The sequence below is a fragment of the Electrophorus electricus genome, chromosome 25, assembly GCF_041902795.1.
Source record: "Electrophorus electricus isolate QZ-2024a chromosome 25, ASM4190279v1, whole genome shotgun sequence".
Lineage (NCBI taxonomy): Eukaryota > Metazoa > Chordata > Actinopteri > Gymnotiformes > Gymnotidae > Electrophorus > Electrophorus electricus.
The window spans coordinates 8,067,501-8,087,516 of NC_137521.1; the positions used below are offsets into that span (position 1 = coordinate 8,067,501).

The 20,016-nt window shown below is 42.4% G+C and overlaps 1 protein-coding gene across 4 annotated transcripts in view; it reads left to right on the forward strand.

Moving 5' to 3' along the window:
• Positions 1-18,871, forward strand: part of kcnd3 (potassium voltage-gated channel, Shal-related subfamily, member 3) — a 93,490-nt gene extending 74,619 nt beyond the window's left edge. For 2 of the 4 annotated variants that reach the window (XM_027001297.3, XM_035521812.2), the window contains exons 3-8: positions 3,254-3,422; positions 12,369-12,470; positions 15,869-15,901; positions 16,076-16,168; positions 17,643-17,899; positions 18,145-18,871. In XM_027001297.3, the coding sequence (XP_026857098.1) occupies positions 3,254-3,422; positions 12,369-12,470; positions 15,869-15,901; positions 16,076-16,168; positions 17,643-17,899; positions 18,145-18,331 (841 nt within the window). In that variant the 3' untranslated portion in view covers positions 18,332-18,871. The remainder of the gene's footprint in view (positions 1-3,253; positions 3,423-12,368; positions 12,471-15,868; positions 15,902-16,075; positions 16,169-17,642; positions 17,900-18,144) is intronic. The other 2 variants (XM_035521810.2, XM_035521811.2) reach the window with 2 other exon arrangements.
• Positions 18,872-20,016: the final 1,145 nt, after the last annotated feature.

Consider the following 20,016-nt stretch of genomic DNA (forward strand, 5'->3'; position numbering starts at 1 on the left):
TTAGTTTTGTGTAATTTTGTGTTTTTAGCTCACTGGGTTTATCTAAATGTCACTGCAGCAAGAAAATGCCCATTGTGTTCTATAATTACAAGGACAAAATCTGTACACCCGCAAACACCATATATTTTTCTGTCTTAGACATTGGACATTTTCTAATATTCACTGTGCTTTATTTGTGGCTTTATGACTTTATGTCTTTTTTCATTTGATTGATTTATTCACTGTTGAACAAACATCTGTCAAATCAAAGACGCCAAGTTGTATATCATACTCTCTCTCTCTCTCTCTCTCTCTCTCTCTCTCTCTCTCTCTCTCTCTCTCTCCCTCTCTCTGATAGGCTGTGACAGGGGCTGTTTGTTATCAGTTCGTGCTCCATTTAAAGATGAGACTCAGAGGGCCTTTGTTTGGCAGGTCTGAGAGACACTGCAGGAACACAGCAGCAGTTCAGTCACACAGAGAGATAAACAAGAGGGGAATTAGATCAAGGACATGGGATGAGCATGCTTAGGCTGAATGCAGAATATTTTACACCCATAGGCACATATGCATGTGTACTACCCACATATAGACACACAGTCACACATATTCATATGTTAGAGAATTCTGCTCCCTATCCCTATGGCTTTGAATCCTGGACTTTATCTTAACCAGGCTGTGCTACTAATGTTGTCTGGCACACTTCAGACTTCTGTATTATCTTTATATTACATTGCATTATATTGCGTTAGTAAGAGGACAAAGAGCTGCATTTGTCTTTGCACTACTGTAGCAAAGTTATTATTTGCAAGTAACTATTCTAATGGAGTAGCATTTGGATGTTGTTCTGAAAGTACATCTACGAATATATTCCCTTAGGGAAGGCCCAATAATTATTAAAGTTATACATTTTTAATGATACATTTTCTCAAGCAATTTTCTCACTTTTATGTATACATTTTGACGTATATCTGAGATTTGTGGGAAAGAAAGTTGCAAGACTACGGTTGTAAATGTAACTCATTCTAATGTCAAGCCAAATGTGTGTAAAAGACTAGCATTAGCACGGAGTGGCAGATGGCTCTCACTCTCTCTCTCTCGCTCTCTCTCTGTCTTACCCTTTCTCTCTCTCTCTCACCCCCTCTCTCTCTCTTTCTCTTTCTTATAGCTCTACATCACAGCCAAGGTTAATTATCATGCCTGAGGAAGAGAGAAAGAAAGAGAAGGAGTGAGTAGATGATAGAAAGAAGGAGAAAAAGAGAAAAAGACAAAGTGCCTGACACTTTTGCTTAAAGCCCATGAGTCTGATACCTGTCTTGCATGTGTTTCTACTTTCTCAGTGCCAGCCTCAGTCCCATGTCGACCAGAGCTTAACTTTAGTGCTAGCTCATTTTCTCAGCCCTTCAGTGAGTCACATTCAAATCTCTAAATAAGACTACAAAAATGTAACAAGAAGATAATCTGTGAAAACAAACAGTTAACTACAGCTGAAATTTCTGTTTACCTTTTTGCATTCTTTAATTTCTTAATTCATCAAGGTACCTATCCACCCATCTTCTGAATCCTGGTCTCCAGTGACCAATATGGTCTAGTCTACAAAGCTTTTGGGCCAAATCAATGGCACCATTCCCAATGGGAATGTCCATTCCCTAACATGATTCCCGAATTGACTCACAAAATCTAGCCTTTCTTCTCTATGGGAATTGCTACATATGTCCCATCTTTTGTCTGATGTTTTTATTGCCATTATGGCAATGATCTGGCAGCGCAGTTAAATATGTTCCACATTACTGTATGCCATTCTCCCCACAATGTTGTTTGTTCTCGAAATGAATCATTCACTAATCCCTTCCTAGCAGTGTAATGTGTGTTCCATTAGAATGTTTACTTTTATCATACACTTCCGCTGCCTAATTAATTTAATGACGGAGCAGGATTAGTTGTTTTAATACACCAATTCAGCCAGTTACTGAATAGCCTCCGTTCATCACAAAAGGAAATACAACTAACATTACTATCCATTAGAAGAAAATATGTGGGAGATAATATGCCTTCATGGAAATAAATGAGATTCTGCAAGAGGATAATGCCCATGTGTGTTTAACAATGGTGGATGTGTAGTTCACTCATGCTGTATTATCAGAATTTCACGGTTGAGGTCTTTATAATGTGTTCTACTGATAGTGAAATTTCTCATCAGTCCTGCGCTCCGCTTCATTTTGTCTTTTGGTGTTTTGGCCAGTGTGAGTTCCCATGTCTCTCTCCCCATGCAGCCGGGGTTAACAAAAGCATTATTAACAACTTTGGACAAATTACCTCACACTTGCTTTTGTAAAACTAAAACATAAAAAGTAAGGTATAAAAACACAGCATGAATCATATAACTTGGCCTAATCTCTGTTGTAGGAAAATGTTTCTTTGTGCTTTGTTAAACTGCCTAAATAAAAAAGAAAACTAACCTAACACATGTAGTAAGGGTTTGGGTTTTTTTTTGGGGGGGGGGTTTGAAACTGTGAGATTCCAGTGAACTCTAATCACAATTTAAGTGACTATTTTTTCTAAACGTTCTGTATTTGTTTATTACCTTGTCTGCAATTGCATGTTGCTTCAACAGAACATCAAATAAGACCTAAAAGATCTTTTTGTTTTCGCTTTCTTTTTTATTTTGTATTGCTATATTTTCAGTAGTATATGTTAATTTACCTTGTGTACTGTTTATTCAGAATACAATGCAAGGTGCTATTTCTCTGACAGTATAAATATTTACACAGGTAATCAATGAACAAAATCACATTTTGTGTGTACGTGCTTATTTCCATGTGTGTGTGTTTGTGTGTGTGTGCGTGCATGCGTGGATGTGTGTGTGTGCATGTGAGCGTGTGTGTGCGCGCGCGTGTGTGTCTGTGTGTGTGTGTGTGTGTGTGTGTGTGTGTGTTTATTTGTGTGTGTATGCATGCGTGTTTAACTTTGCAGTTAGGCAGGGCAACAGCTCCCCTATGAACCAGTCTGTGGAAACAAGCTGGACATGTATTAATGCCAGAAATCCTCTCTCTCTGTCTCTTTCTCTCACTGTCTCTCTCTCTCAATCTCTCTCTCTGTCTCTCACTGTCTCTCTCTCTCAATCTCTCTCTCTGTCTCTCACTGTCTCTCTCTCTGTCTGTGTGTGTCTCTCTCTCTCTCTCTCTCTCTCTCTCTCGCTCTCTCTCATTCTCTCTTGCTGTCTCTCTCTATCTCTCTTGTTCTTTCTTTCTGTGTCTCTCTCTCCCCCTTTCTCCAGGTATGGAGACATGGTCCCTAAGACAATAGCAGGGAAGATCTTTGGCTCGATCTGTTCTCTAAGTGGCGTGCTGGTGATTGCGTTGCCTGTTCCAGTCATCGTCTCCAACTTCAGCCGCATTTACCACCAGAACCAAAGAGCAGACAAGCGCCGTGCACAGAAGGTGCAGGTCAGCACAGCTTTCCCTCTCTCCTGGGCGCCATCCAGATGGCACTGAGCTTGTAGGCCCTCGGCACGTCGGCCCTGCGGGGCAACTCTCCTGTCTGGGGAGCAGGTGGAAGGTAGACGGCTTTGGATGAGCCAGTGCTGAGTTCATTCAGATACTTTATGTACTGAATAACCATAAAGCCTGGTCACTGAAAAGGAAGAGCTAGGGGAAGTGTCCAACACTATATATATATATAAACATATATATAACATATATATATATATATATATATATATATATATATATATATATATATATATATATATATATATATATATATATATATATATATATATATATATATATAAACATTTGTGTGTGGTTGAATATACACAGGTAATAAAACTGTATCAGGGTCCCTTCTCTTAATGCTTATGAATACTTTATTATGATTTGGTCCAGCAGAACCTTCTCACCGGGAACAAATTTCAGAATCTCAGCAGGCAGCATGGCCTGTCTTTCATGTGAGGTCTTTTAGATTCGACCACACAAAGTGATCAACACATCACAGTGGATTTGCAGGAGCTCAGGATTCGCCATGTATCACTGGAAACATCACAGCCCATTTCAGAGAGGCTTTTATATATCTCATTAGGCAGTGGAAACATGACAGAGCCTCGGAGATGAGGTCAGGATATTAAGAGAGACAGAGCTGTTTAAGCAGCCATTAGATAGCATCAGGTCGCGCAAGCATCTGCTAATGAGGTTAAGGAAGGAGATTTGATTAGCAGTGCTTCTCTCCTCCTTAGCACACACCACAACCACCACTCTCTGGAATCACAGCCAGGGCTTTTTGTCCAACTTAACCAGATGTCTATCTCTCTACATACTGTTCCCTCCTCTGGTCCTCTCTAACTTTCACTGCCTCTGTCTCTCACACTGTATTTTTCTCTCTGTGTGTCTTTCTGTCTCTTTCCGCCATTATCTTTTGCACACTCAGTCACACACACATGCACATGCATATGTGCACACATACATAGGCCTACTTTAGTCAGGGACCTTGTGACAGCCATGCCCAGGGTTACCATGACAAGTCTAAGGTTGCCATGACAAAAGAATACTCCTCTGTGGTTTCTATGGAGACAGTATTTAGAGAGCCCCGCTTCCCCAGGGTTAAGGGTAGCTTCATCACTTAGAACAGGCCTGCATATCCCCTTTAAACACTAAAGTATCAGGTTTCTGTCACATCCACTAAGATGAAGTTAATGACACATTTAAAGACTGATAATATTTGGGTGTGTGATGTGTGCTTTTAAGATAAAGTAGCACAAAAAAATCACCATCCACAGGCTTTCACACAGAGTAAACAGGTCAGCAAAATTGCTTTTAGATATTATATCCGTACTGGAGCAACTATTTGCATTCCTGCTCTTCAAATCAGTATCCCATGTAGTGTATGGCATGCGTAGTTTGTACATCACAAGACATGCACATTTTGATCCTTGTAAATGACCCCTTCTAGCTCCTGAGACAGGAAACAGAAACTAGATCATCCAAAACACTCGCAAGCAAACTAATAGAAAAAAAAAGAATATGATCAGTTTTATTCACTGAATATGTTAAAAAAAAATGCAGTTCCATAACACCATTTTCAACCCAAAACTAGATGCAGCTTCTTACCCTGTCGAGGTTTATGGGAAGCCACTTTGCAGCAATCTTACTAGAACCACACATTAAAACTAAAAAAAAAAAAAAAAAAAAAAAACAAATTAATTCAATACATTAATTTTATTAAATTGTTATTAAATAAATAAATAATCATATTAGTTGTAATAATAATAATAGTAATAAATTTTTAAAAATACCAACATCACAGTTACATCACAAATACCAGTTGTCACAGTTCCCATGGCGACACCTGCCACATGTTTTTTGTTTTGCTTTTGTTCTGATCCAGCCCTTGTTTCGGTTTTCCCTGTCTTAATTGTGCCCAGCTGTTCCTTGTTGTCTAAGTGATCCCTTCATGTATATTTAAGCCCTGTGTCTCATTTGCTTGGTTGTATGTTATAGTAGACTGTATGTTTCGCTCTGTTTTATGTTTGCTTCTACCCTGGTTCGTGTTTGTATATCCGTGTTAACTTGTTTGCTGTTTTGTTTAGTCTAGCTTTTAGCATTTCTTGTTTTTATCAATTCCTCCTATGTTTTATTAAATCCCTCCTGCACTTGCATCCTGTCTTCTGCCTTTTCCATGTCACCTCACAACAATAAAACAAGCAGGAATTTTTTGAGAGCATTTAATTTTAGTTTGTCGTTAGACCGTTATGATTTGTGATTTGTGTGACAAAAATAGAAAAAAAGAACTATACATACATTCCAGCAGCTGTGTGTGTGTTTTCTTTGTGTGTGTGTGTGTGTGTGTGTGCACTCTGAATGGTGTTGGCTGATGTTGTGAAACAGATGTTAATCTAATAACATGATGCGTTGTCCTGTCAGTGGAGTGTGATGGAGAAGAGCATTAGTCCCATCAGTGCTGCGGGTGTCTCTCCACGCATCGCACCACTGTGACACACCACAGCACCAGCCATCGTGTTAAACAAACACTCCGCAGGGGACGTGTCTCCGTGGCACTGCAGAACCCCCGAGTGACATTCAACCTTCTATCCATCCATCCCTCTATCCCGCCATCTCCAGTGTTTATTATTGCTTAATTAAGTGTGATCTAATTGCCTGTAAAATCACCATGCACCCCTCTCTCTCATTTCCCATTCTGATGTACTGTCTAATGAGTGTAGATTAGTTTTATTATAGAACGCACAGCATGACCGCTGAAGACATCCCTGTAAAGCAGCACACACTGCAGTATGTGTGATGCGTTTTCTGGGTAGGACACTCTTACCTCTGGCTCTCCCCTGTCGACTGCAATATGAGACACCCCACAGACTCTCAGTATGGGAGATCATGTCATAACTACCCTCAAAGGCTTTCCCACTGGCTACAGCATGAATGTACCCATAGATCTTTTACTGCAAACTACCAGAGCACTAAATGCACTAGTTTCTAAAGGAAAACCCATGTTATGTGTCCTGGAAAAAGATGGACCAGACGCCCTTTGGAAAATGATGGCCCAGAAGCCCTCTACATTAGCTATTGTCTCTGCATATATACTATGCAATATATTATCCAGTGATAGGTGCTCCAGTGCAGTCAAACCTTCAGAACTCTTTCACAGACCACATATTTTGAAGTGTTCAGAATAGCTTACTCCAGTATCACAGTTTACTCCTGTTCGGTTAACATGGTGAAAGTGCCACGTGGCTTAGTGTTTGTTTCTCCTTTGTTTAGTCTCCACGCTCTCTCATATCCCCACCCTTCATCGTTTGCACCTGCAACTGTGTTTCTTGTACCCCTATGTTTTGTTTTGCTCCAGTTCATCATGTTTTCTGGTTTTATGTCTCTGAATATAACAACGATGATTATGGAATTCCCCCGAATATCCTGGGCCATACCTTTGCCCTGCATCGCCTCGCTCCATGTTATGGTAACTATGGCATCCATGGTGCAAGCAGCACATGTGTGCTTGCTGGGTTGTCTGGCCATAATAAACTGAGGAGCATCTGTGCCCCCTGTCCATGAGGAGAGGGGTTGGAGAGGGCGGGAGAGGTGCAGATGCCCTGCAAACTCCTACAAATAGCTCTCGCTGACGGGGAACAGGGAGCTCTGACGTACTGCTTTGATTGTTCCCGCCATCACTTTTAACGGATGACCTTGGATCGCGTCACCTGCAGAATGTACTGCACGATTGCACCTCCGGTTCTCCATTAGAGCCCAGTGCCAAACACTGGACGTCTGACAGCAAAAGAAAAAAATTAAAAATCTGCATTGGGAAAAACAGTGCTATGCATCTAAAGCAGTAGCACAAGAGGAACTGCAGTCAGTGCGCTATGCTTCTATAGCACCACATGTAGGTAATGAGTGAGAGCGCATTGCGCTGTTTGGAATTGCTCCTGGATGTGCTCATTTCACAAGCATAAATGATCTTATAACATGGTAGCACTGAATTTAAGTACCTAAGGATTAAAAAATCAGAATAGCCACAGACACAGTTTGTGTGTGTGCGTGTGTGTGTGTGAGTGTGTGTGTGTGTGTGTGTGTGTGTGTGTGTGTGTGAGTTTCTGTGTGTGCTACATACTATTAATGTATATGGGCATGTCCTTAAATCTGTTGGCATCCACTGTGAAATAGATCTTGCAGAGTGAAACACTGTATTGATCATATATGCCTTAGTTCAGTCTAATAGAGTTTTGTGCAGTTATCTAATATCTCGGTAATGATCAGCTTTATGATCATTTTTACAATGCCACTAACAGTAACAACAATGAATCAGTTGCAATCAATTCTGATTCTTAAAAAAAACTATTGCAATTTTCCTTGCATCAGTGGTGGTGTAGCTGTACCTGCAATCACAATTATGTTGAACTCTCAATGTAATTCTAAAGCATTCTGGAGAGCAATGACAGCTCATTGCTAGGAAAGATGTTTGAAGTGAGCTCCACCCAATGAAATAAATACATCAATACACCCAAATGAAACATTGATCAAAGAGCATGGGGCCTCTCTAAGCTCGTCACACTTCACTTTCCGCCCACTAGACTGAGCTCTGCATGGCTTGTGTGTCTGATCAGCGCTGTTCCACCAGTCCTGTTGTTACAACTCTGCTGGTTGTGACAGAGCTCAGGGACTCAGGAAGAACAGCTAGCAGACACCGAGGATGGTCCAGTTCCCACCCCCTTGATCTAATCGTTCTCGTTATCGCCATAGTCCTGTCCACGCTCGAACCTTAACGATCGTGTCATGGTCTCTCCTGTGACCTGCTGGGAACAGGTGTGACAGAAGATGGCGAGGCAGAGAGAGGCAGTGTCAAATGGTACCCAGGGAGTGAGAGAGTCAGCCCCAGAAGGCTACAGTGAAGGAACGAGAGAGCGGTGTCCTCTCTCCCGTACATGATGGTAGAGTGGAAGACACAGGAAGACAAAGACAGAAAAAAGATTACACAGTGTGCACAATTATTAGGCAAGTTGTATTTTTGAGGATTAATTTTATTAATGAACAACTACAGTGCTCTCGGTGAATCCAAAATGTTAATAAATCGCAAACCCGAATATTTAAGTAAGTAAAAGTGAGGTTTTGGCTTAATTTTTGGCATAATTATTGGGCAACTATTGATGTGCAGAATTTTTATGCAACTAAATGAAAAATGGACGTTTTCCCATCTCAAGTGTTCATTTTCAGCTCTTAAAGTGATAATAAACAAACGACTCAAAATTGACAAATAAACATTTCTGACATTTAAAAGAAAAAAAAATCAGTGACCAATATAGCCACCCTTCTTTTCATAAGCCTTCCATTTATGCAGTTTGTCAGTGTCTTAATATGCTGATGATCAACATTTTGTGCAGCAGCAACCACAGCCTCCCAGACACTGTTCAGAGAGCTGTTCTGTTTTCCTTCACCGTAAATCTCCCATTTAAGATCGGTCCACAAGTTCTCAATAGGGTTTAGGTCAAGTGAGGAAAGGTCATTATTCTTTCATCTTTAAGGCCTTTACTGGCCAGCCACGCAGTGGAGTACTTCAACACATGTGATGGAGCATTGTGCTGCATAAAAATCATGGTCTTCCTGAAAGATGCAGACTTTGTCCTGTACCACTGCTTGAAGAAAGTGTCTTCTGAAAACGGGCAGTAGGTTTGGGCGTTGATTCTGAGACCATCTTCAACCTGAAAAGGTACAACTAGCTCATAGCAGTACCCCACCTCCACCTTGCTGGTGTCTGAGTAGAAGTGGAGCTCTGTGCCCGTTACTGATCCAGCCACGGGCCCGTCCATCTGGTCCGCCAAGAGTCACTCTGATCTCATCAGTCCAAAAAACCTTTGAAAAATCTGTCTTCAGATATTTCTTGGCCCAGTCTTGACATTTCACTTTATGTGTCTTGTTCAGTGGTGTCGGGTTTTGGCCTTCCTTACCTTGGCCATGTCTCTGAGTCCTGCACACCTTGTACTTCTGGGCACTCCAGGTAGGTTGTAGTTCTGGAATATGACAGCACTGGTTGATAATGGGTTCCTGACCGCTTGATATTTGATATCTTTTTTTCTCAACACGTTTCTTGTGACCCTATTGACTATTTGTAACAAAATGGTTGATGGTTCTGTGATCACATGCCAATATCTTAGCAATTTAAGAGTGCTGCATCCCTCTGGAAGACTTGTTACAATTTTTGACTTTTCAGAGTCAGTTGTCTCATTTTGCCTGAGGAAAAGTAGCTGCCTAATAATTATGCACACCTTAATATAGGGTATTGATCTCTTTAGGCCACACCCTCAAGTTTATACAGCTTGGAGTTTGAAAATATGCATAAAATTGACAGTATGGTCAAAATACTCTCTTGCCTAATAAATGTGCACACAGTGTAAAGGAGACAGATAGATTGAGAGCCAGCTCCCACTACCTACGTGCTACGCAGTGACGAGAGAGAAAGGAGCAGGTTCGTGCCCCTCAAATCCGCCCCCCATAGTCCTGACCTCCCTCCCCCTCCATCTCCATCCAGCCCCCTTTCTCTGCAGCATCTGCCTTCCTGACATCGGAGAAGTCGGGTGTTCCCACAGCCACGATGACTTTGCAGGCCTTCACAGTGCCTGTCTATCAGCTCCTTCCTGAGATGCACTCAGGACTGCTGTTTGTGGTCTAGTTGGCAGTTAAGAGGTCACAAGTGGGTGTTGTGGTTGAGAGATGAGAGGCGCAGTCCTCCAGAGACCTTAAATCATTAAAATCACTGCTGCCTGTCACGCCCAAGAGCAGGAGTGCCCAGGGGATCCCCCCCCGATTCACGCCTTCTTCCATTTGGAGATCATCAGTTCTCAGCTGCGGTTCTCTGTACATAACTCAGACTCCCACATCCACAAAGCAGCCAGGAATTCGCAATTCATGTTATAAAATAACTCGAACTCTTTATTAATTCCTATGACGTCACTTAGCAAAGTTAAATTTGTGCCAGGCTGGTATGGCAGTGAGCTGGTTCTTTGGTGCGGTGGTCAGAGCTAACATTTATCTCCTCCCAGACCTGGGTTTCAGTCCCGGGTAGGGTGGCTGCCTTCAGCCTTTCATAAAATTCCACCCTTCTGTGTCTTTTGATGATATTTTCCCTCAGTGCACACAGAGGAAAAGCCTGCAGCTGGCACAGGCGCTAGAGTCCATTCATAAATTCACTCCACACTGGGATCTGTCCTAACACTTTGTATTTTATGTTTTTATATTAAACTGTGGTGTAGGTTGAAGAGACCCAGAGATATCGTTCCACTGAAAAGATTTTGCGAAAGCGTCTGTGAGTTCCGCCCACTGTAATGATGAGCTCAGGCTGTTGCTGGCGTGGGGCACAACGCCCGTAGGTCTGCAGGCATGCAGGAGCAGTGTGCCTCTGGTCTGTTGGGGAGGCGCTCCATGACAGCTCCTGGATGTCATGTTGATGAAGCGCTGCAGCTCAGCACAGCCATTCTACATTCCGTGTCCTGGAGTGGTTGAATAGCGAGAACAATATTTCACCCTCCTTTTTCCGCATGGCAGAAAATTGTTTGTGGAAAACACAAACGGTCTCCAAGGTCCTAAATTGATTCAGTTGCATGATGGCAATCTCCTGCGAAAAAGAGCAACGTTAGCAGTCCCGTCATCCCACCGCTGTGTGAGTGTGTGTCTGTGCAATATGTGTGTGTGTGTTTGTGTGTGTGTGTGTGTGTGTGGGTAGACAGAGCGAGAGAGAGGGAGAGAGAGAGAGCGAGAGAGAGAGAGAGAGAGAGAGAGAGAGAGCGAGAGAGAGGGAGATCTAGCAATTCATCCTGTACACCCTGCACTGGAGACTGGCTATCCTCAGCTCCTCAGACTGATGCAGGTTATCTGGAGAGTTAGGGGAACCCCACACCACTGGAGTCTTATCACCATGGAGAGAGGGAGATGAATGGATAGAGATGATAAAGAGAATGCAGCAAGAGGAAAGACACTCACACCTTTCCCACAAAGGGCTTCCACAGCCTTGATCCCATGATTTAAATTTACCCTCCAAAGAAAAAGATTTAATCTGGTGGTTATAAATCCTTCCATGTCAGCTACTCACTTGACAGCTAGTGCATGGTATACCAGCCTGCACTGTACTTTCCCTCTGCCTGGGCCAACACTAGTCTCACTAGTCTTCTGCCCTAATGTTCTATTCTGCCCATTTCTCAGTAGATAAACAATCACTTTTTTAGGTACGCCTATCTTTGTGTGTGTGTGTGTGTGTGTGTGTGTGTGTGTGTGTGTGTGCGTGCATGTCTCTGCAAATGTGTGTCACAGTACATTATACCAGGTCTAGGCTTTGAAGTTTTTCTACATGTGTGTGTTACTGATAAGATGAGCAATGCACACATTCTTGAAGATGCAGTTTCCCAGCAGGGCACCTTAAGTAACTGTGTGGTGTGTGTGTGTGTGTGTAAACATGTACAGCATTCCATTTTGTAGAGTTTCAAAGGAGTGCAAAACAGAGGTGATTTAATTTAATTTATAATTCCATTAAGGTCTTTAATCTGGAGACAAACACTTGGAGGCAACTCAAGTATGAAATGCTTTCTCCCTGTAAATACATGTGCATAATGCATACATTGCATGGGGCTCCAGCCAAATTTGTTTGTATGGTGCATTATTCATTTTTTAGTCATACATTTTCTAAAACCATTTTTGCTATACTAACTGTGATACTGTAAGAAGCATCGTTTCCCCACCCACAGTTCTCTGCTCTATATCAGAATAGCCATTAGTCCAGCTTTGATGGTCATTTATGAGTGATCGTTGTGTTTCATGAGGACTCTGGGAGTATCCGGGTGTGCCCCCCAGGCAGTGTGCCCCGTGCTGTCTGAGCCCTGTCCTCCTCTTGCTGTGTCTCTGCAGAAAGCGCGACTGGCCAGAATGAGGATCTCTAAGACGGGCAGCTCAAACGCCTTTCTACACAGCAAACGCAACGGCATGCTCAACCAAGCCCTGGAGCTAACGGTAAGAGACTTGCCCACATACACAGACACGTTAACACAGACATTCCCTCATATACTGTGCTGTGTATATGTAGGATGGGTGAATGGACAGATGACTCTGATTAGAAAGATAGATGTTTAAAATATGGACGGACACAGCAAGAGAAAACCGAGCACACCCTCTCAAGTCAAACAAGCTGGGGGAGTGTATTTGCATATTTGTCTGTAGTGTGTGTGTGTGTGTGTGTGTGCATGCGTGTGTGTGTGTGTGTGTCTGATGTCCAGTTTGAGCAGTTTGAGGCACATATTTTAGTACTTTAGTCATTTTCTAGAAGACAGGTGCTTCAGTGGTTTGAATTTTTGAGATCTAAACTGCTCAACATGTAAAACATGATGGGAGTTGAGAGAAGCCTACATAGAGCACAGGACCAGACACCAGCTCATCACACACACTGTACACACTGCCTTCAGCATTTCTTAGACATGAACAAAGAGAGTCATAGAAAGTGAAAAGAAAGAGAGAGAGAGAGAGAGAGAGAGGGGCGAAGGGGGAGAGAGAAAAACTTGTGTCAGGGGCCTCATTAAAACTGATGTCTCTAGACTTGCCAGCTGCCTATGGGACTGCACATACAAGAGCCACACAGTATCTTCAAGTACAGTAGTCCTTCCGTATCTGTGGTTTGCTAACCGCAGTTTTAGTTAACCGTGTTTGACCACGGTCCAAAAATACAGGATTAGAAAATGACAGAAATGCAGTAAACAATTTGTAAATTAAACTGTGTGCAATTCTGAGTAGCATGATGAAATCTCAATAATAATAATGCCTTTGTCCAGTGTATGCACACTGGCTATGCTAAAGTGCAATAAATATTAGGGAGGAGGGAGGGGGAGAGAGAGAGAGAGAGAGAGAGAGAGAGAGAGAGAGAGAGAGAGAGAGAGAGAGAGACTTTCACCTAATTTTTTACAGACTTATTGTGACCAATTTATAAATTAAACTTTATCATAGGTGTGTGTGCATTGTGTACATATAGGTTCGCTGCTATCTGCAGTTTCAGCTGTCCATGGGATGGCCTTTCCCCCACAGATAAAGGGGCAGTACTCTACTCCATTTTTCTTTTGTGGGGTTACCACGTTGGGGGTTCTGCAGAGTTTGGTGAAAAAAAGCCCTGTTTTAATGGCCATCCTCTCATTCTGTCCTCTCTCTCTCTCACCTCCACTACAGGCCTCTTTCCTCTGCCGCTTTAATCTAATAAAGGATAATGAAGTCAGACCCAGAGTCAGACACAACAGTGCGAATTAAAAGCTGAATTACTGAAGGACCCTTATTACCTCTTTTCGGGTTTTCCTCTTTTATCAAAACTCTACTATTGTCTGCCATTTTCACTATCTCTCATTCTCTCTCTCATCTGTGTTATCCAATAGGATGAAAGGCATTCTACAAAAATATGAGAATAATAGAATAATAACAAATTCTTATTGTTATTAAAGATTTTGATTAGATGGCTGTGGCATCTCCCTCAACACAATAGCATAATTCTTCCTGCCGTTCTTGCCACTGTGCTCATACCGCACACATACCTGCAGATGGTGCTGCTTCTCCCCAACTCTCATCCTGACTGACACGTCATAGGAGCATCAGCAAAGCTCAATTCACAGTCCAGTTCATTCCAACATTTTACCAACATCTCATCCCAGCCACCACCAAACTGCAACTTAAATATCAAGGAAAAACATGCAAAAATATTAATACTATACATTAAAGTAATTGTATGGGTCAGCAACCATGGCACACATCTACCCCAGAGCACCTTTACAGATATTTACAGATCAAGATATATGTCTCTCTCCCTCTTTCCCTCTCTTTTGCTCATTCTGTCTCTTTCCTTCTCTCTCTCTCTCTCTCTCTCTCTCTCTCTCTCTCTCTCTCTCTCTCTTTTTTCCTCTCTTCTTTCTCTGCCCACTCTCAGTTTACTGAGTCACTGCTGTTATTTTGGTACACTCTTTCTTCAAGCCAAGATGGCATGGAAATGAGAACATGCAGGGATGTGCGGGGGGGGTGTATGCAGGTGTGTGTGTGTGTGCACATGGGTACATGTGCGGACGTGCAGAGGTGTGTGTATGTGTGTGTGTATGTGCATGAGGGCATGTGTGGATGCGTGTGGACGTGTCTGTATGCGTGTGTGTATTTGCACATGATTGCGTGTCTGTATGCGTGAGTGTATGTGCACGTGACTGCATGTGTGGAATGTTTGGGTATGTGTGGGGATGTGCAGAGGTGTGTGTATGCATGTGTGTATGTGCACATAATTGCGTGTTTGTATATGTGAGTGCATGTGCACATAGCTTCGTTTGTAGATGTGTGAGGGTGTGTGGATATGAGGATGTGCACATAGGTGCACGTGTGCGGTTGTGTGTATGCATATGTGTATGTGCACATGAGTGCATGTATGTGGATGTGCAGAGGTATGTGTGGATGCTTCCAGTCTCATGGAAGACAAGCATCAAGACTATTCTTTGTCCTGGCTCCCAGATGGAGTCCCTTGCAGTTTTCAAATGCAGACTGAAGACCCATGTATTTGTGGAATATTTAAATGACCACTGATCCTGCTCAAATGTTAGCTAACCAAAATTTTCATCCTTATTGTATTGTACTGATTGTTGTTGATTGTTATGTGTTTTGCACTTCTAGGCATCAGCATTGATTCCTGTATTTCTAGTTCAATGCTGTCTTGTGTCTTGAACTCTAACCTACTGTACTGGTTAGGATGTATTCTATGAGTAAATGACAAAGCACTTTTGTAAGTCATGCTGGATAAGAGCGTCTGCCAAATGCCATTAATGTAAATGTAAATGTGTGGGGATGTGTGTATGTGCATTTTTGTATGTGTTTGTGTAAGGGTATGTGCACACGGGTTTGTGTGTGAATGTATGAGGGTGTGTAGATGTCTGTGTATGCATGTGTGTATGTGCACATGGGTGAGTGTGTGAATGTGTGGGGAGTGTGTATCGGTGTGTGTATGTGCACAATTTTGTGTGTGTGCGCACGCGCAAGTGAATGTATGGATGTGTGGTGTTGTGTGTGTGTGTGTGTGTGTGTGCATGACCACAGGGTTCTGAGCTTGTGCCTTATGCAATACTTTGCAGGCCAGTACCTCCATACTGCTGGTGTATCATTAGTGAAGGTGCTAAACCAAATGAAGTACAATGGCTTAGCCAAGCATTAATGTCAAACAACACTCTAATCTACTGCCACTGTTACTGGCCCCATCAGGGGGGTCTTGCAGCCCGTACCTTGGTGTGTTTGCTTTGAGCTCTGTCACGTAGTCTAGCACCTTCATGTTATATAATGTGCTTCCTGGAAGGAGCCAGGCCTTCCTAAAGAAGTAAACCTTTCTCTCTGTGTTTTTGTCTGAACTACAGCAACTACCTTTCAGGATGAAACTTTCAGATGAGGTATTGAGACAGAAAACACAACATGCATCTCTTTCTGCCTGTCTGTCTGAGAAAATAAGGACTGTAAATGTATTAGTAAAAATGTTTTTCTTTTCTTTTTTTCTTTTTGCTATGTTTGCTTGTGTGTGTGTGTGTGTGTGTGTGTGTGTGTGTGTGTGTGTTTGTTTGTTGCAGGGCTCCACAGGTGAAGATCGACATCTGAATAAGACAACATCACTAATAGAGAGCCAACACCACCACCTACTGCACTGCCTGGAGAAAACCACGGTCAGACACACACACACACACACACAGACACACACACACACACACACATTCTTATTGCCAAAGCCATTCTCACATGCACACACGCTCATACACATTACACAACCTACATAATTACTACACCAACAGTTGAGCAAATACACACATAGACTTACACATGCAAAAGCCAATGCGCATATTGTTCAGGAATACATTATATGAGTGTATATATCTGCAATGTTGCATTCTCTCTCTGTATGTGATGCTGGTTGCACTGGTAATGTGTATACAGATCAGACTGTTAATGTGTATACAGATCAGATTACTAATGCGTATACAGATCGGACTGCTAATGCGTATACAGATCAGACTCTTAATGTGTATACAGATCAGATTACTAATGCGTATACAGATCGGACTGCTAATGCATATACAGATCAGACTGTTAATGTGTATACAGATCAGATTACTAATGCGTATACAGATCGGACTGCTAATGCATATACAGATCAGACTGTTAATGTGTATACAGATCAGATTACTAATGCGTATACAGATCGGACTGCTAATGCATATACAGATCAGACTGTTATGTGTATACAGATCAGACTACTAATGCGTTTACAGATCAGACTTGCACAGCAATGTGCATATGTAGCAAGCAGAGCTATGGAGTATAACTATCCATTATGAGCTCAAATATATAGAGCATGGAATTTCTGACTCTGATTTTCAGTGGGTGATCATTTGCTTACCATGTAAATGTAGAATATTTCCCACCCACCTGCTGATGGAACACAATTCCCTTCATATGGAATTAGTGCCGTTTCACACTGCACATCTTTAATATAATAGGTGTGGTTGTGTTTCCTAATGGCATAGTGCTTAAGCGCTGCGGCTTGGATTAAAGAGTGCTTGGAGGGGGGTGGGCTGGGACACCAGACCTCCCTGATGTGCCTCCTGGAGGTGTCGTGGGCTTAATTCAGCAAAACACCAATGAAGGGTGTTGCCTACATTACGACCCCTGAGAGGAGCTCACAATGTCATGGTTGCTGGAGTGAAGACAGTAAGCATGCTTCTGTGTGAAGGTCTACTGGTGTTCTAGTGGCATAGGATATTATACATCTTATCCTGTGTATATGTACAATTACTGCATGCTACAGACATTTACTGTATGAATGCCTTTCGATCTGTGTGGCATATCCTATAGAGTGAAGGATGCTGTGAGCATGGAGATGTGTTGATCGTTTAGTATGAAAAGGTTTCTGTTAACTATATAAACTCTGATCCATCTGGTCATTAAACATGGAGATGAAGGTAAAGCCGCGTTGCTGTCACGGTCTCCCTTTGTCTGGGTAACTTCCCTTGCTCCTCTTTTTCTCTTCTTTGATCTCTCCTTCTGTCTGCTCTCCCTCCCTCTCTCTTCTCTGATCTCTCCCCCCACCCCACCCCCGTCTCCCCCACATAACCTTTCCTCTGTCTGTGTCTCTCTGGGCAGAATCATGAGTTTGTGGATGAGCAGCTGTTTGAGCAGAGTTATCTGGAGAGCGCTCTGCAGAGTTTGCCTTCACGGAGCCCCTCCCTGTCCAGCCAGGAGGGCATCACGGGCACCTGCTGTTCCCGACGAGCCAAGAGGGGCAGCCGGCCCTCTAGCGAAGCACACAAACCCTCTCACATGCACCCACACACACACAATCTCCAGGAGCTCAGTGCCATACATATCCAGTGTGGAGAGCAGCGGACTCTCAACACCAGGTAATATGTACACACAAACTCATATGCTGTATGTGCACTAGTGAAGAAAGTAGAAGTTTAGCTACCCAAATGAAATGAGCAATAAAGCAAAGCAAAAATAAGCTTGTCTAAACAAGTCAAAGATCCAGTTAACTGCTAATCTTTATATGCAACTTTAAATAATTTCTCTCTCTCATTAACTCTTGCTCTCTCTCTCTCTCTCTCTCTCTCTCTCTCTCTCTCTCTCTCTCTCTCTCTCCTCACAGTAGGTCCAGCCTTAATATGAGGCCAGATGAATCAGGAGGTCTGAACTGTAAGAGCAGCAGTCAGGTTACCACGGCAATCATCAGCATTCCCACCCCACCCACCAACAACTCCCCCACCAGCCCCGAAGCCCCACCCAACCTTGCCTCCAACTCCAGCGCTGGTGTGGTAAAGGTCTCCGCGCTGTGACAGACATTGCCAGAGAGCCCACCGAATGGCAGGAAAGAGGGACAGGGAGGAGCACTCAGGAAGCGAAAACTGTGGAGTAGCCTTCCCCCTAGTGGGAGAAGGACAGCACAGACTCAGACTCCTGAACAATGAAAATCAAGGAGAGAGGGCTGGTATCAGAGAATGATGGAAGGAGGTGTGTGTGTGTCTGTGTGTGTGTGAGAGAGAGAGAAAGAAAGAGAGAGAGAGAGAGAGAGGGATAAAGAGCGAGAGAGGTATTATGATAGCAGAAGAGCCATAAGAACTTCATCAATCTGTTGTGAGGTTGATTAGACGAGGATGTCAAGAGTCACTCTGCATCAAGCACTTTTTGTTTTCTTTAGTCTCTGTTGTCCTCTACTGTGTCGCATTCTTCCTTTTTAATCCAATATAGGGTGTCTGATATTCACCACAGTACATATATTAGTTTATTATTTGGCAGGAATATTCAAGGTTTGTTTTTCAATTAAGATGGAAGCTAATTAAGACTTCAGAAGCATAGTATAATTTCTTTCCATTTGTGCTGATGTTCTTACTATATATATATATATATATATATATATATATATATATATATATATATATATATATATAAAAAAACAGTCAGCAGTTACAAGGTCATCATATGCAGGCAAGTCCTTACTGTTCCCTAACTCCCATTTCACTTCATTTAGGTAAGCTCTGAAAAGATAAAAAAACATCAATAGGGTTAGTGGGACAGAAAATTTGTGAAAGTTTTTTTACATTATTATTTGTGTAAATGTGAGTGTGTGTTCCCTTCAGTGGGATTAACAGAAATCTAGCGTGGTTATATATGTTAAGACCTTTCTCTCTGTATGTATGTATGTATGTATGTATGTATGTATGTATTTGTGTGTGTGTGTGTGTGTGTGTGTGTGTGTGTGTGTGTGTGTGTGTGTGTGTGTGTGTACAGGCCATATCCCCGTAAGCTCTAAATGAGCCTTTCACACAATATGTGCCTCTCCTTGGGGGAAGGAGCATTTTTCCTCTTTTAATTCGCTTCCTTTATCTCCTCTTGGAAAACAAGAGATGTTTATCCAAGATGTTGAGTGAACAATACCATGTCAATCTGCAAATTGTCAGTAATCACCTTGTAAAACAGCACCAAAAAAAGTGTGGAAAAAAAAGTATTCAAACTATCTGTGACTATAAGCACAAGGCATTTGCTGAGAGGTTGTGAGTAGGGTATGTACTAAGCCTTGGATTATTTGTGAATATTGTTAATAGGATATTTTGTAATATTTGGCCATTGTTTGGCAAAACCAGTGCAGCTGTGTCCCTGTCCTCTCTCACTGTGGTCCAGTGCTGCCCTGTCTGCTTGTGTCACTGAAACCACGCTTTAGATAGCTGTTTTAGTACTCAGTGTTGTTTTCTTTCCTGCTCAGTGGGCATTTTATTGAAAACAAATGTAAACCCTGTTGTGTGTTTGTGTATTTTACCTGCATAGAAACTTTCGATGTTCGTCACCTTTCAGTGTTAGTTTTTCCTCCTCCTAAAAACAGACTGTCTTTAAAGAACTCGGCCTTGAGTCATTTGTTGCCATGGTGACAGCAGACCCCCAGAGAGAGTTTGACTGACACCCACATGGACCAATAAGACCTCTTCTTAATTACATGGCCTTTTTTATGTTTCTGGTTCTTCATGAT